This window comes from Nansenia antarctica, assembly GCF_963989245.1.
Source record: "Nansenia antarctica genome assembly, chromosome: 11".
In the NCBI taxonomy this organism is placed as follows: domain Eukaryota; kingdom Metazoa; phylum Chordata; class Actinopteri; order Argentiniformes; family Microstomatidae; genus Nansenia; species Nansenia antarctica.
The window spans coordinates 30,364,601-30,379,441 of NC_137681.1; the positions used below are offsets into that span (position 1 = coordinate 30,364,601).

Sequence of the window (14,841 nt, forward strand, 5' to 3'; positions counted from 1 at the left end):
TGGCCCCTAGTCATTGTTTTAGTTTTTGATTTGTTTGTTTTCTGTTTTGTCTGTTCGTTTTATCCCCATGTACAGCGTCCTTGGGTTTTTGAAAGGCGCTATATCAATTAAAGTTATTATTATTATTATTATTATTATTATTATTATTTCAGGGTTAGCAACTTTAAAATACTCATGTTGTCTTCAATTTGTTTCCGATTTCAATGTATGAGGCATCATTTGAAAGCTTACAATCTGTATTTTAAGCACATGTAAAAAACAGAAAAAATATTTTGCCTACTGGTAGCTCTTTTCACTGTCTGCTGTCACATATTGTGTCTAATCTACAAAGTCTCCATAGATGGGGGATATCTTTTTTTTATATGATTTTAGGGCATTTCTGCTTTATTGGGATAGAAACAGTAGAGATTGACAGGAAGTGTGGGTGAGAGAGAGGAGGGAGAACATGCAGGATATGTCGACGGCTGGAATCGAACCAGGGACCCTGCGATTACATGCCTGACGCCTTAGTGTGCTACGTCACCAAGGTCCCCTGGGGGATCGTCTTAATCTGGGTGTGATTATTGAGACTTGGCCAAGCCAATCATGTTGGAGCCTCTGTTGAAGACGGCATAGTACTCTCTGAGGAAGACGTCACCCAGGATCCAGAGGCTGCCAAAGCTCGTCTGTGGCTGGAAACCGGTGATGCAGCCATAGTAGGAGGACTGGAGTGGTGAGACAGATTTGGTCAGACTTGATGATTGAATGATTGGTTTGGTACACACACACACACACACACTGCAGTGGTCTCACCTGGCGGATATAGGCGGAGCCTGGGAGAGGGAAGGCGTGTCCATTGATGTTGAAGGTCAATGAAGGCAAGTTGTTAATGTTGTTACAGTCCACAGCATACTGAGGGAGGTAGAGAAAGAGGAGATGAGTGAGAGAGAAAGGGAAAGAAGAACAGAAGAACATAATCAACACCCTGCTATGAGAATGGCATGTATCATTTATGACGACCAACACACTGTGTATTCGCTGAGTCATTCAGGCTACAACAGGCTACTTACGTTTCCGTTGTCGTATGTGGCTCCCACACCAGTGTTCAGGGCAGAGATGTCACTTGAGGGTCCAGCAAGCAGAGAGGTGCCAGTGTCCACGAAACCCTGGCACCCGCCATTGCAAGCCACAACCTTGCCATTGATGGTAACACTGGAATAGACATACCATGCATATCAGGAGCTTGTCATTTAGTGCTACATTACATGCCAACACAAAGCTCAAACACTTTCAGTTTTCATTAACCCTTTCATCCCCTTTCATTTAAATAGTGCTTGAGTGCTGCCAGTGCTTAAGTAGGACCCTTTTATAAACCCTCTATGACCTTCTATTAACATCTAACACCACTATCATGTTCTGTCTGCAGTAACTCATCAGTAATGAAATGTTATCGGACCATAAACAACCTGCTTAAACCCCATAAATGTCCAAGCCCCCTATGGTGCTGTACCTCTCAATAGCGATCTGCCAGTATGTCTGGGAGGACACAGGGATCCAGGTGATCTGGCCTTGGTAATGGTTGGGGTCAACACCACCGAAGGTCACCTCACTGCCAGTCGATTGCCTAAAAGAGAGCACTTTGTTGAAGACACTCCAGCTCCTTCTCTGCTCAGAAAAAGAGGAACTCTCTCCAGCTCCTTACCCGCTCAGGTAGACACCGAACATGTCCTGGGTGACGAGACCCTCAGACATCATGTTGTCAAACACGGGTGTGGCCCCAGAGGCTGCCAGCTGAGGGTAGGCCAGACCCAGGATACCATCCCATGGCACTTCACTCATGTCGGCACCCTCCATCTGACTATAGCCAAAGATCTGGTTCTTGACTGAGATCCCACCCACCTGTGAAGAACACACAATGGAAATCACCAGAAGAACAGAAATAGGTGGATTGTGCAAAATACCAGATATCATGATGAAATGTGAATCAGCCATGTTTTAATACCAGATATCATGATGAAATGTGAATCAGCCATGTTCTCATACCAGATGTCATGATGACATGTGAATCAGCCATGTTCTAATAGCATCACGTCACAAAACCAACCCAACATTGTTACGTTAGAGTCACCAATTCCCTGGCTGCTCCTTGGTGCCCCCCTCTGGCGTCCCCTGGTGGTCCTGGGACATTCCTACACTCCTAATGGATTAATGTGTGTCATCTGTATATGTTTGGCACCTGTCTATTCATGTCCTCACTTCCCAGCACTCCCTGCTCTGTGATCTCCTCATCTCTCCTGTTAGTGTGTTCCTGCCTTGTTTTTGTATCTGCCTGGACAGGGAGTTGAGTGCTGCTCCAGCCGCTGGTTCTGGTAGGTCTCTCACCTGTTGGTCTAGCCTAACCCTAACCCTGTTGGTCTAGCCTAACCCTAACCCTGTTGGTCTAGCCTAACCCTAACCCTGTTGGTCTAGCCTAACCCTAACCCTGTTGGTCTAGCCTAACCCTGTTGGTCTAGCCTAACCCTAACCCTGTTGGTCTAGCCTAACCCTGTTGGTCTAGCCTAACCCTAACCCTGTTGGTCTAGCCTAACCCTAACCCTGTTGTCTAGCCTACAGAATTGCACCGGTTTTGAGCAGCGTTTTCCCTGTGGGGGTTCTGGTTGTTGTAGCTGTTGTAGAAGATGTGTTTCTTCCTGTGGTTTTCTGCTATAGTTTTCGGTTCCAGTAAAGAATCCTTAGTTGTGCCAACTGCTGCCTGCTGTCGTCTATCTGTCCTGCGCCACACCTGGGTCCACTACACACACCACCTCGTCACACAACGCCACCTTGGTGTTAAGCACGGTTGTGTTCCTCACCCTAACAGTATCGAAGCCTTCCCAGCCAGTCATGCTCCCAGTTCCATAGTAGATAGAGACGTCTTTGCCAGCACTCTTGAAGGTTGTACTTTTGTATGGGTTGTACTTTTGTTTGTTTTCTGTAGGGAGAGGAAAGGAGGTTGTCTTTGACTAGGTCATTGACTAACTTGCTATTACACTGTGTGTGTGTGCGTATGTACTTGTGTGCGTATGTATTTGTGTATGTGTGTGTGCCGTGCACTGTACATACGGCAGGCCTTGATGTTGCACCAGATAGAGGGCACCCACAGGTTGGAGGAGCCAGTGTCAAAGAGCACCTGGAAGGACTGAGGGGGAGTACCAATAGTGATCACACCAAAGTAGGACAACTAGGGAGAGGAGAGACACAAGGCAAGATAGTCAAAGGCAGCAAAAATGTAAATGTCATCATTTTGCAGTGTAATTAAAGGCAGTGCTGTGACTGCCAGGACACTCTTACATCATAGTCATTGGTCATGGGCTCACTGGAGACGGCAAGGCTCATGTCAAACTTGGCCATGGGCTTGGGGGGGAACTTAAACCGATGCTCTTCCCATAGACCCTGCTCCTCCAGACGCTCCCTGGCACTCTTCACCTTCATGAGAGGGACGCTGCAGGGACCAAGATGAATAACATAAACAATGACTTGTGTTCAATATTCAGATCAGTCATGGAGGAAACGGAGCAAAGTAAAATACCGTAAATCCTCTAATAGTGGCCTCTAATAGTGGTCTCTTATAATGGCCGGGGGGCATGGTCAACACAAACAAATACAGGCCGGGTCAAAAAATTAAGATACAGACGTAATATCTGTTATAAACCAGACGGTTAATATGGTAAAGTCCTGAGTTTGTGGCTAGCAGGAGCTGGCTCGAAAATCTTCTGAAGTGCAAAGAGCTTTCACTACGGTTATTGTTAATAAATAATAACAATAAAACAGTTTAATCTGGGCCATATTCCACAAAGCTCGATAAAGTTCTAAGCCTCGATAAAGTTCTAAGCCTCAAAAATGTTAGCTTGCGTTCGGTGCCATCAATGTGGCTCAAATAATTCGCTGCTTGGTTGAGCTCCTTCTGAGGCAGATATAATTAGCCTGGTCCCGACCAGGCTAAAACACAGGCTATAGTCATCCGTGCGTCAAAAAAGGCTCACAGGCGGAAACTAAACCCTGAACGAAAGTTCCTCATGTGTCTTTTAGGAAATATTAGTTCCCACTTCACATGAGATAGATAGATTAGATAGTTTGATTAGATAGTTTGACTGTGTGATAGATAGATAATTTGATATTTTGAAAGTGTGATCGATCGATAGATAGTTTGATTGTGTGATAGATAACTTGATATTTTGAAAGTGTGATAGATAAAGAAAAGAGTGTAAAAAAAAAAAAGAAGTAATTGTCTCAACTTGCATTACCGTTATCACAGTGGTCTGGCTGGCGTAATGGTTAAGGCTGTGGACTCGAGTTCCAAAGGTTGCGAGTTCGAGACTTGACTAAGTCATTCATTTTTTTTTTTTTACATTTAACCGAAGATTTCATGGAAAGGTTTCAAACACCATTGTTATCGTGTCAGTTCTTGTAAATTAGCCTGCACCATAATTTTATAGCCTACAATACTTTTTTAGATGAGATTTTAGATTAGATTCAGACAACGAAATGCAGTAAAAAGTGCGTCTGCAGAGGGATTCGAACCACTGATATAAAGTGACGAATAAATCCTATGGCAGCAGTCAATACCACTAGGCCATTGTGGCGATATGACGGTTTGTAGCCTGCTGCGGATATCACCACAGTAGTAATATTCATTTATTAAAATATGAACATATAACAATAACTGGGGCTAGTATGACCTACGCATTTAATCGGTCAGCAATTTCTTGCCAAACTATTTCCCTCGCCTTGTTAATTGCGGGAGTATTGCACTATTTTACATCTTATTTTTCCGTCTTCATAAAAATCAATAATTCGGAATGCTGCGCAAATGTAGTACCCCTGCAGAGTGGAGTATCTTCATTTCGACAGATCGACACTTCAGGGCTTTTTATGTCTGCGTGCACGCGCCCATATCGAAGATTTGTAAGCCTGTCTTCTGTGAACACTGATGACACAAGGCTGATCCTCATTCGAGGAATCACCTGAGGCTTGAATACCAATCTCGAGGTCCCTGAGCGCCGCATTTAATTATAGCGCCGCTATATTAAGCCACCGTTAGTGGAATATGGCCCTGGTCGTTATATGCTGTAAACTGGCTGTTTACATACATGTAGGCCTCTTTGATTTGTTTTGTTGGATGACACAGGGCGTATTTTCACTGTGAGAGCTGCAGTGCCCCGTATTTTGCTGATATTGATGCTGAATCTGATTCTTATTGACTGTGCTGTAAACTGGCCTGTCTGCCATTTGTTAGTGTGCTTGCTGTAGCACACCACTATTGTTCTTGTATTATTATTATTATTATTATTATTATTATTATTATTATTATTATTATTAGAGCTAAATTTCCACCGGCTACTCCTCCCACAGTTTTGGGACGAGGTAGACATGAGACAAGTTTATTGTCCTATGTATTAATACAATGACATTCTTCAGCCTCGTCTCTCTCTGTAGTATCACACACAGCAACATAGTCCACAATACAAACAAAACAACAATACAGTACAAGGTGTCATAGTGTGTGGCACATTCCCACTCGCCTTGCTATTGCCTTGTGGAAGGTTACGGATAACAGTTTACCCACAATTCAACTTTTTGTGCAGAAATATTCCCATAGGAATGAATGGATGGAATGTTGAGAACAGAGTGAACAGAGTGTCAGAGATTTGCGTTTTTCTCAATTGTTACACATTTTGTAAACTGCTGTCCAGACTACAATTTGAAGTCTATATTCATTTCACATTTTACATTACAATGTTCAGCTCTTCACATTGTCACAAAAAATCGGAACTTATAAGCCTCAAAATATGTAGTTTTTACTTGAGGTGCCGTTTGTTTGAGAGCTAGTAAGAGACAAAAACACCTTAGCTTGACTACCATGACTACCTAACTGCAGCCAGAGTGAGAGAATTCGTTTTGTCAACATTTTGGCACAGTTATTTAAACTGCTCCCATAACTTTTTGGGGCCAGTGCTCAGAGGAGCACCTAGGGATGCTGCTTGGTGCTCCCCGAGCTCGCGAGTCACGACCCGTCCCACAGGATGGATAAAAAAGGGATACATGGATAACTTATTAGCAAAACGACATTTATTCATAAATAAAGATGAACGAACAAATGATTGTGTGCAAAACAAAAGAAACATATGCAAAATCAAATGACTGCTCTTTAAGCATGAAAGTCTGTCAGACTCCTTTAAACACAATGAAATCAACTGACATCTCTTTAAGCACTAACTGAATGTCTGTTCTTTAAACACACTGAAATAAACTGACATCTCTTTAAGCACTGCTCTGTTCTGTAAACACTGAAATCAACTTTTCAACAAAAAGTTACAGCCTAAGCATTTATTTATGCTACAAGCTTGATCATCATCATCACTGCTCTCTTGACTATTGTTATCACTGTCCTCCATTTCAACCATGGTAGAGGATATTGTAGGCTATCACTTTAAATAGCTCATTATTTTGATTGTGCAACAAAGTCATTTTTTTTCTTTTTCTAATAGAATTCCCAACCATATTCCCTGGGTCAGGGGTCGAGGTGCGATAATGAAGCTGTAAAACAAACGTCTGAACGTTTGAAAGCTTCAGAAAAAAGAAACGTGTCCCTTGGTGTTGTTTTTCCTTTTATATTAGCGACGAGTCGTTCGGGACTGAATTTTCACGTGGCGGCGTGATAATCGTGCGATACGCGATATACGCGATACGCGATGAAAGTACGAGTTACGATACTTTCCGAATGTTTTCGTGAGGGGAGTCGCCGTGGTCGTCGTTGGTCAACTGTTGTGATGGATTACTCGTCGGGCCTTCGGCTGAGGGGACGGCAAATAGTTACTTAGTGGGGCTTGCAGTGATGCAGCAGTCAGCAGTCAGCAGCTGGATTTTGAGGAAGTAAATTCCTCTCCCAGCGGTTCCAGCTGTTGGTGCGCAAGAGCGCCTTCATGCGGCTGATCTCCCGCACAGCATGCATTTTGGCGACGCATGCGCACTGGCGCACCAGTTATGTGCACCCCTGTACATAGCCATGTTTTTTTTTGCAACATTCAATTCTTTTTTTTTTTTTACTTTGAACAGAACATAGGGGCAAGCACACTTCACAATTTCCACAGGAATTGTACCTGTCTAGTTTTGTTTTGTTTTTATGTGGCATTGGGCACATTTATGTTATATTTTGTTAATACCTGTGGTATTCCAGTTTACTGGTAATCTGATCATTATTACGATAACTTAACTGTGAAGTTAATGTATTTGGTTCGTGTTTGGTTGGTTTTGTTAAAAGTCAAGAAATTAAGAGATTATGTCCATGAGAGATTAATTTAAGGCCTCCCTCTATAGGCCTGACTACAATAAAGGCCTGGTGCTCTCAGTAAATAAAGGCCCCGGACAATATTAGAGGATTTACGGTATGTTATTTTGACAAAGTGCATTATGACTTTGAACTTACCGGACGAGACACTCTGAGAGTGCCACCATGGCACACAAGACGATAGCCCACTTCATGATGTCTGCTCTGGTCTGGTTCTACCTGACAATCAACAAACACATCAATCTAGTTCTTTGTAGCGCACCTTTAAGTGTTTAACAGCAACTTGAGACTTGAAGAGCCATCAGGAATATCAATAAACCTCAATAAACACAGTAGGAAGAAACCTTGGGAGGAACAAGACTCACCTGTAAGTTCTTGTGTATGAGTGACTTCGGATAGGAGTGTGGTGTCTTTTATACAGGTAGATCAGCACCTCTATCTACCTCCATCTCGCTTTATCACAGTAATTAGCTACAAAACACACAACCGTTTTCCACTGCAGATTGAATAATGGTGGAATATTGGATAACCTTGTGACAACTTTGAAAAAGTGCTGACCTGGCAGAATCATTTCTTGATGTCACATGGGACACAGAGGACACTCCAGTTCAGCTTGCTTTGTAATAATCATGCTTCATGCAGATGTAATTCAGGTCTTGGATTTCAATGATTTTATATGTCCAGGTAGAGTAATTTTTAATGTTATTATGTAGCGTGATACAGGTATATAATTTACATTTACATTTTTGGCATTTAGCAGACACCTTTATCCAAAGCGACTTACAACAAATACTCTGGCCAGGGGCCATTGGCAGTCATAATGCTAGAATAATTGTATTACTTTTTTTTTACTGTATAGAAACTGTAAAGGGTGGTAGAAGGGATGGAGGTTTCAGGATGGTTTCAGGGGGGACAGTTGAGGTGTAGCCTGAAGAGATGAGTCTTCAGTCTATGGGAGTGACTTCTGACAGCAGTGGGAAGCTTTTTCCACCTGCAGTGTGCCAGGATGGTGAAAATATCATTTTCGTCAGAATATGTGTCGCAGTCTGGTGAATTTGCAAACAACACGCTCACTCGAAGGGGTCAAAAAATGAAACTGAAACTTATTGTGTCAACGATATCTAGTTTTCTTTTTTTTTCATAACACCAACTGGAAGTTTTAAAGTACCCACTCGATATAATAAACAACAGTTTAACGATCACTAAGTACTTATAATTTGTGGATTGGATTCACTATTCTCGTTTGCCGGAGGCTACCGGTAAGGGAGACTTGACTTGTAAACATACCTTCGTTTTAGATCGTGTTCAAAAGCAAGAACTGTGTGTTCATCTTGTCATGTGTAGTTACTGTATGTGTTTTTAGCATGTCAATGTTCTCTCAGCATGTTGTGATGTTATTAAAATACAGTTTAGACCTTCGTAGGGATGTGTTTTATTAGCCACTAGCTGTTAGCAGCGTTCGTAGCTGTGGCTGCGTTTAGAGTCACTTTTCTCCCAATCAGTGTTTGAGGTGTACCAACATTCAAATACGCCTATCATGTTCAATTCTTCTCAGATTTCAATGTATGACACATCATTTGAAAGCTTATACAATCTGTAGTTTAAGCACATGTACAAACTGAAAAATTACTTTGCCTTCTGGTTGCAAATTTCACCGGACCGCGTCACATATCATTCAGGTGAGGTGGTGTAGTGAAGACATGGGAAGCATGTCAACTGCTCCAGGGGTGCCTGACAGGGGCTGACCCTGTGCCTAGGAGTGTGCTGTGCTGTGCTGGGGGTCATGCAAAAATATATTTTCCCCTCTGGGATCAATAAAATGATATGTTGTTCTTAAATTTAAGTAGGTTTAATTACCACAAAGCTGCAGCAAAATGTAATGAAACTAATAATTGAGCTACATGTAGTGAGTCTACCTCCCAACACTGCATACACAGAACAGGCAATCTGCATGATAATAATAGGTGATTGCAGGTCAAGGTCTCAACAACAGCACTGCTGTTTTGATATGAAACGTGCCAAGGTTTGATCACCAAGAGTGGAAACATTCATAAGGACTTTAGTGGCAGACTGACAGAAAGGAACAAAAAGCAGAGATTAGTTTATATACGAAAGATTAAGAACATTGTGTATTTTAAGATTACAAAGAAAAGAAAACACAGTGTAGATTCCAAGAACCATTTGGCCACTTGCCAAATGACTGCAGAAACAATCATGTAACAATCAAGGCATCCATGCTGTGGTGTATTCTGTAACTGGATTGGAGGGGCTCATAGAGCTCATGGTTGGACATGTGCTGATGGAGTTGGCCAGCGGCTACTCTTTCCAGAACTTTCGTCAGTAAAACAGGAAAGAGTAGGCGCCAGCCAACTCCATCAGCACATGTCCAACCATGAGCTCTATGAGGCCCTCCAATCCGGTTTCTGAATATACCACAAGATCATCAACGATCTCCTCATCGCTGCTGATGGTTAACAACAGGGAGGCTAAACGTGAGCTTAGAGTACACCTAGATGGAACTCCCCTGCCATGTTCCGCTGAGCCAGTCTATCTCGGCGTGACATTGGACAGGACGCTCACGTTTCACCTTGCGCACGGCAGCCCTAGCCCTCGTTTATTCAACTAGTGAATACTGCGTCCCAGTATGGTGTCGCAGTGCCCACACCCGCCTCATCGACTCGCCTATAAACGAAGCCTTGCGCATTGTGACAGGATGCCTGCGTCCTATCCCCGTGGACAACCTTCCCATCCTAGCAGGCATCCAGCCCACAGGCCTCCGCCGCATGGGAGCCACACCACATCTCGCCTGCCGGGTCGTGGAGCTTAATAACCATCTGCTCCATGATAGGCTCACTATAACAGCGGAGCCCTCCCGGCATCTCAAGTCGAGACACCCGTTTGTGCCTGCCGCACAGGATCTCAGGCAGCGTTGCAGAGATCTTAACATCAGTGCGGCAGGATGGGCGGATTATATGTGGCGTGCGGAGTGGGAGGCAAACACCTCCAAACTCCGCGACCACATCTCAGTCGCCGGCCCTGAGCCCCTCGGGATGGACTTGCCAAGGCTATCCTGGGTGAGGCTCAATCGTCTCCGGACCGGCGTCAGGCGTTTCCGCTCATCAATGCACAGATGGGGCTTGGCCCCAAATGCGTCATGCGAGTGTGGCGCAGAGGACCAAACCGCAGACCATGTTATCCTGGATTGCCCGGTGTACCACCCATCCAACGGGATGCATGGTCTGTCGGTATTAGATGACGAGACGATGACGTGGCTTCTGGAGGGGTGTCCAGAAATATAGCCCGGGTGAGCCCCTCAACTAGGTCTCGGGGTGGTAAAAGGGTAGCCCCTCGGCCGCGAGCCTGGTGGAGTGGAGAGGAAAACAACAATCCATACGCCGAAGAAGAAGATCGCTGCTGACTCTGGCCGCATCAACATCCTCTTCCTCCTGGACCTCTCTGTAGTTTTGGATTCTGTCTCCCACACCATCCTCCTCAACCGCCTACCCGACCTCCAAGGTGTCACCGGTACAGCCCTGTCCTGGTTCCAATCCTACCTCTTCAAAAAGGAACAGTTTGTTACCATCAATGGCTCTAGTTACCCCCCAGCTCCAGTCAACCAAGGTGTACCTCAAGGCTCTGTGCTTGGACCCCTCCTCTTCACCATCTACATGCTCCCCCTCGGCCAGATCATAAGCCATCACAGCCTCAACTTCCACTGCTACGCTGATGATACCCAAATCAATCTCAGCACTATTCTATCCTCTCATTTCCCCCCTCAGTCTCTTGTCAACTGTCACAAGTGAAATAAAAACTTGGATGTCATCTAACTTTCTCAAACTTAACAACAAGAAAACAGGGCTCATGGTTGTGGCACCGACATACATCTGAGGATGGAATGGAATGCCACATGTGTGATACCATTCCTCATTCTACTCCATGCATTATTTTTATTTTTATTTAGCCTTTATTTAACCTGGTCGGTCCCATTGAGACACAATGATCTCTCTTCCGAGGGAAGCCTGGCCAAGACAGCAGCTTAAAATATAACGTTTCGACAGTGTCTCAGTCCTTCTCTGTCTCTGGCCCCTCTGAGGTCCAGGCCTTCCTCTTCACAGGCACCCCCTCACTGATGCGTCTCCTGTCCCCCTCCTCACTCCTGGGCCTGGCCACGCCAGAGGCTGCCCCACCCACACCACCTCCACCACCACCTCCACCAGCCCCACTACCTCCACCACCCCGACCACCTCCACCACCCCACCACCATCTCCACCACCCTTACCACCTCCTCCACCACCCGACCCAAAACTGTGCACGTTTTGGCGGCAGCGGCCCCTCTCTCCCACCCAATTATTTGTGCTAGTTTTACATGTTGTTCATAATAAACCAGCACAAGAAATGAAAATATTTAACATTTTATAAAACAAGACAAAAATTCAGACAATATATCATATTTATGAAATCTTAATGAACAAATACAGTAGCCTACAGACTCTAAAAGAAAACTGGGCCCCATCAACAGGACTCAGCCCCTTGGTCAGCAGCAGAAAGACCCTTGGTCATCATCTTATATACAGTGCATTGCTCATAGATGGCTATCATGTTATACAGTAGGCTACATACCAGGATTTTTCCTGGGTTAGAATGAGGCCTTGGTGGTTGATCTTGTGCGCGCGTAGCGCGGCCACATTTTATTTGAGGGACCCCCAATTGTTGTATTGTAAATTGCAATTATTTATTATTACTATTGTAGGAGCCAGATATGGTCCTGTGATACGTGTTGTAATTCACTGTGTGGGCATGGGGTGGCGCTGTCACAATACCTGAGGCAGGTATATCAGGTAGCACATTTGTTGTTGTTGTCGTCAGGTGTTGTCCCCGGAAGGGCAAATAGGTTTGACCGCAAGGGCGCTAAGTTTGTTATTGTTATTGTTTGTACCAGTGATTAAGCCATTGATGGCACATAGTAACACAATAAATGTTTATTATGCAGCAAACCAATGACTACGGATCTTATATAACCAACAGCAACACATCAAACTAGGACGCACGGCGCGTCAACCGGACAATCCGTCAGGTTAGCATCTCAGTAGCAAGTAGTAGACTATGCTCCTTTAACAATTATTATTAATGTACCTGGTTATGTTACAGTAGAGAAACAAATGCATTTAGTAATGACTTACGCCAAATTGGTGCAACCCAGTCCAGTAGGCTACCAGATACGATGTTGTAATGTATGCACATATTTTGCTACCATGGTTGCCAGACGGAATTGACAATGTCCAGCCCAACCGGTCTAAAAGCTGCCGAATCCACCCGTCCAGTACCAAAAATAGCCCAATCTGGCAACCCTGCTTGCTACGTTCTTGCAGCTCGCGTGAACACAGGTTCTTCCATCAGCGCTCGCCTGCCGCTTCGACTGCAGACTCAAGTTAACGCACGTGCAGAAAGATGCCACGAAACTCATGTCCGGTAAAACAAATTGTTATTTCTCGCCGTGAGAAATAGAGATGCGGCGTGAGAGCGTGAGAACTGGTTGAAATGCGTGTGTCTCACGGTGATTGCGTGAGACTTGGCAGCCCTGTGGGACAATGTGGGACACCCTCTCAACAGGCCCGGACCTTAAGGTGCCCCTGGTAGCATCCCCACCCCGCCCCCCCGGCCGAGTTGAGAGATATGTCTATCCAATTACATTTTTAAAAAAAGCATTTCTGTAATGGAACGGTTTCATTGTATTGTTTGGGCCCTTTTTCTGCCACTAGGGGGCATAGTTGTTTTGTCTTTGGAGTATTTCGCCTAGGCCATCTAGTGGTGTTTTGTTTACTGCTGTTTCTTGCTCCTCACTCCCTGGTTTCTATACTACAAGAAAAACTATCGTTTTTTACTGAATCAATGTTCTTGCCCCATCGTTAGTCATTGTTTGGTTTATGATCCTTTGAGTGGCAATATCTGTGACTTGAATTGTATCCATCATTGTTATATGTTTGTCTTTGGGTGTTTCGGCATATTTACTGCACATTGTAATGATTAGCATTCAAGCTATTATTTTTGTATGAGATGTACCGATTAGTATTGATGCAATGTTCTATGTAATCTGTAATCTGATTGGTTCATTTTATATCTTACATTTGATTGTTTGGTAAAGAAATTATAGTTTTGGCCTTGACTTCTTACAGGGTGACGAATTAGTTGTGTTAGCTGTAGCCAGCTTGAGTGGGCTATTATATACTGATGTATGCTTTTGTGTTTGTTTCAGTTCCACACTTCTTTGTAATAAATCCTAGCCATCTACAACATGTGCCTGTTCCTTGGAGGATATCATACAAGGGAGAGTTTAGCTGACTGTGAGGACCCAATACAGGACTCAGGTCACATTGGGTGTAACAGTACAATTTCAATAATGTTTCCTATTCTGTTTGGTTCATTCAGCAGCATCCAATAGACAGCAGATAAAAACGTAACAAATATATAACAAATATATTTGATTTTATCTGTTACTATGGACGCTGCTTTTGTACGACCACATGACATTTTCTTTGCTATCTCAGAGTTTGGAAGAATGGTCGGGGCTAGCTTGTTACCACAGTCATTTGACCGGTATGACTGGGAGTGTTGCACTGTATGGTAAACATTGGTTATTTCTGCTGCTGTTACCTTGTCAGAGTGGCCATAATTATTTCGGTTTGAGTAGGAATGTCTCCATAGAGTTGGATGTTTCTTTTTGAGCGACACGTTTCTTGTGAGAATCGCATTCTCAGTGTCTTTTGACGTCGTATTGTCGTGAAATTGAAAAGAACTATTGCAAAGATTGCAAAAAACTCTCTGAGAGTCGCCCTGCAATGGCTTCACCCACGGATAAGTGTTTTCACAGTCTTTGTTGTAGGTGCATCTTCTTTTCTTGCTGACTGTAGTTTGAGGTTCCTCCATTTTCCATAACCTGCTGAATTTGACTCTCGTTCATCATTTTGTTGTTGTTGTTTGGGGGGGGGGAGGGGGAGTTACTCTCATTAGTTAACCTGCACTTGACCCCAGCAGCCGACATGTACTACAGTTTGATTGACAGCAAACACAGCCCTGTGATGATAGCCTTCCCTGCTTTCTCCACAGCCATTGGATGAATCTAATTTTAGAAAAGTGTTTTAGCCAATCAAAATTCAATATGCGGGACTTCGTCCCAATTTGCGGGACATACCAAAAGTTGTGGAAATGCTGTGCAGTCCTGTGCAGAGCAGGATATCTGGTCACCCTAAATAGGATCATGGATAACTGACTGGTAAACAGCCTGGGCCACAGGTTCAAGAGATAGGGCAAACAGTAGAGGAGAGAGAGGGCATCCCTGGCGAGAGCTGCAGGATACTGGGAATTGTTTAGAACATGTGTTCCCTGTCAGAACCATTGCTGTCCGGTTGGAATATAGTAATTTTAACATAGCAATGTAATGATCTCCACAGCCCATACAACGTAAAACCGCCGCCACTCAAGACGATCAAAGGCTTACTCAGCATCAAGTGTGTCAGCAGTGTTCCAAGAGTCAATGA

The 14,841-nt window shown here is 44.1% G+C and overlaps 1 protein-coding gene across 1 annotated transcript; it reads right to left on the reverse strand.

Moving 5' to 3' along the window:
- Positions 1-560: 560 nt before the first annotated feature.
- On the reverse strand, positions 561-7,500 carry LOC308168087 (pepsin A-like; the record flags this gene model as incomplete). The annotated part of the gene is made up of 9 exons (XM_080542562.1): positions 561-704; positions 793-891; positions 1,050-1,191; positions 1,490-1,588; positions 1,682-1,878; positions 2,781-2,950; positions 3,082-3,199; positions 3,310-3,460; positions 7,445-7,500. 9 exons carry the CDS (start codon positions 7,498-7,500, stop codon positions 561-563), a joined length of 1,176 nt encoding a protein of 391 aa, XP_080398688.1.
- Between the last annotated feature and the right edge of the window lie 7,341 nt (positions 7,501-14,841).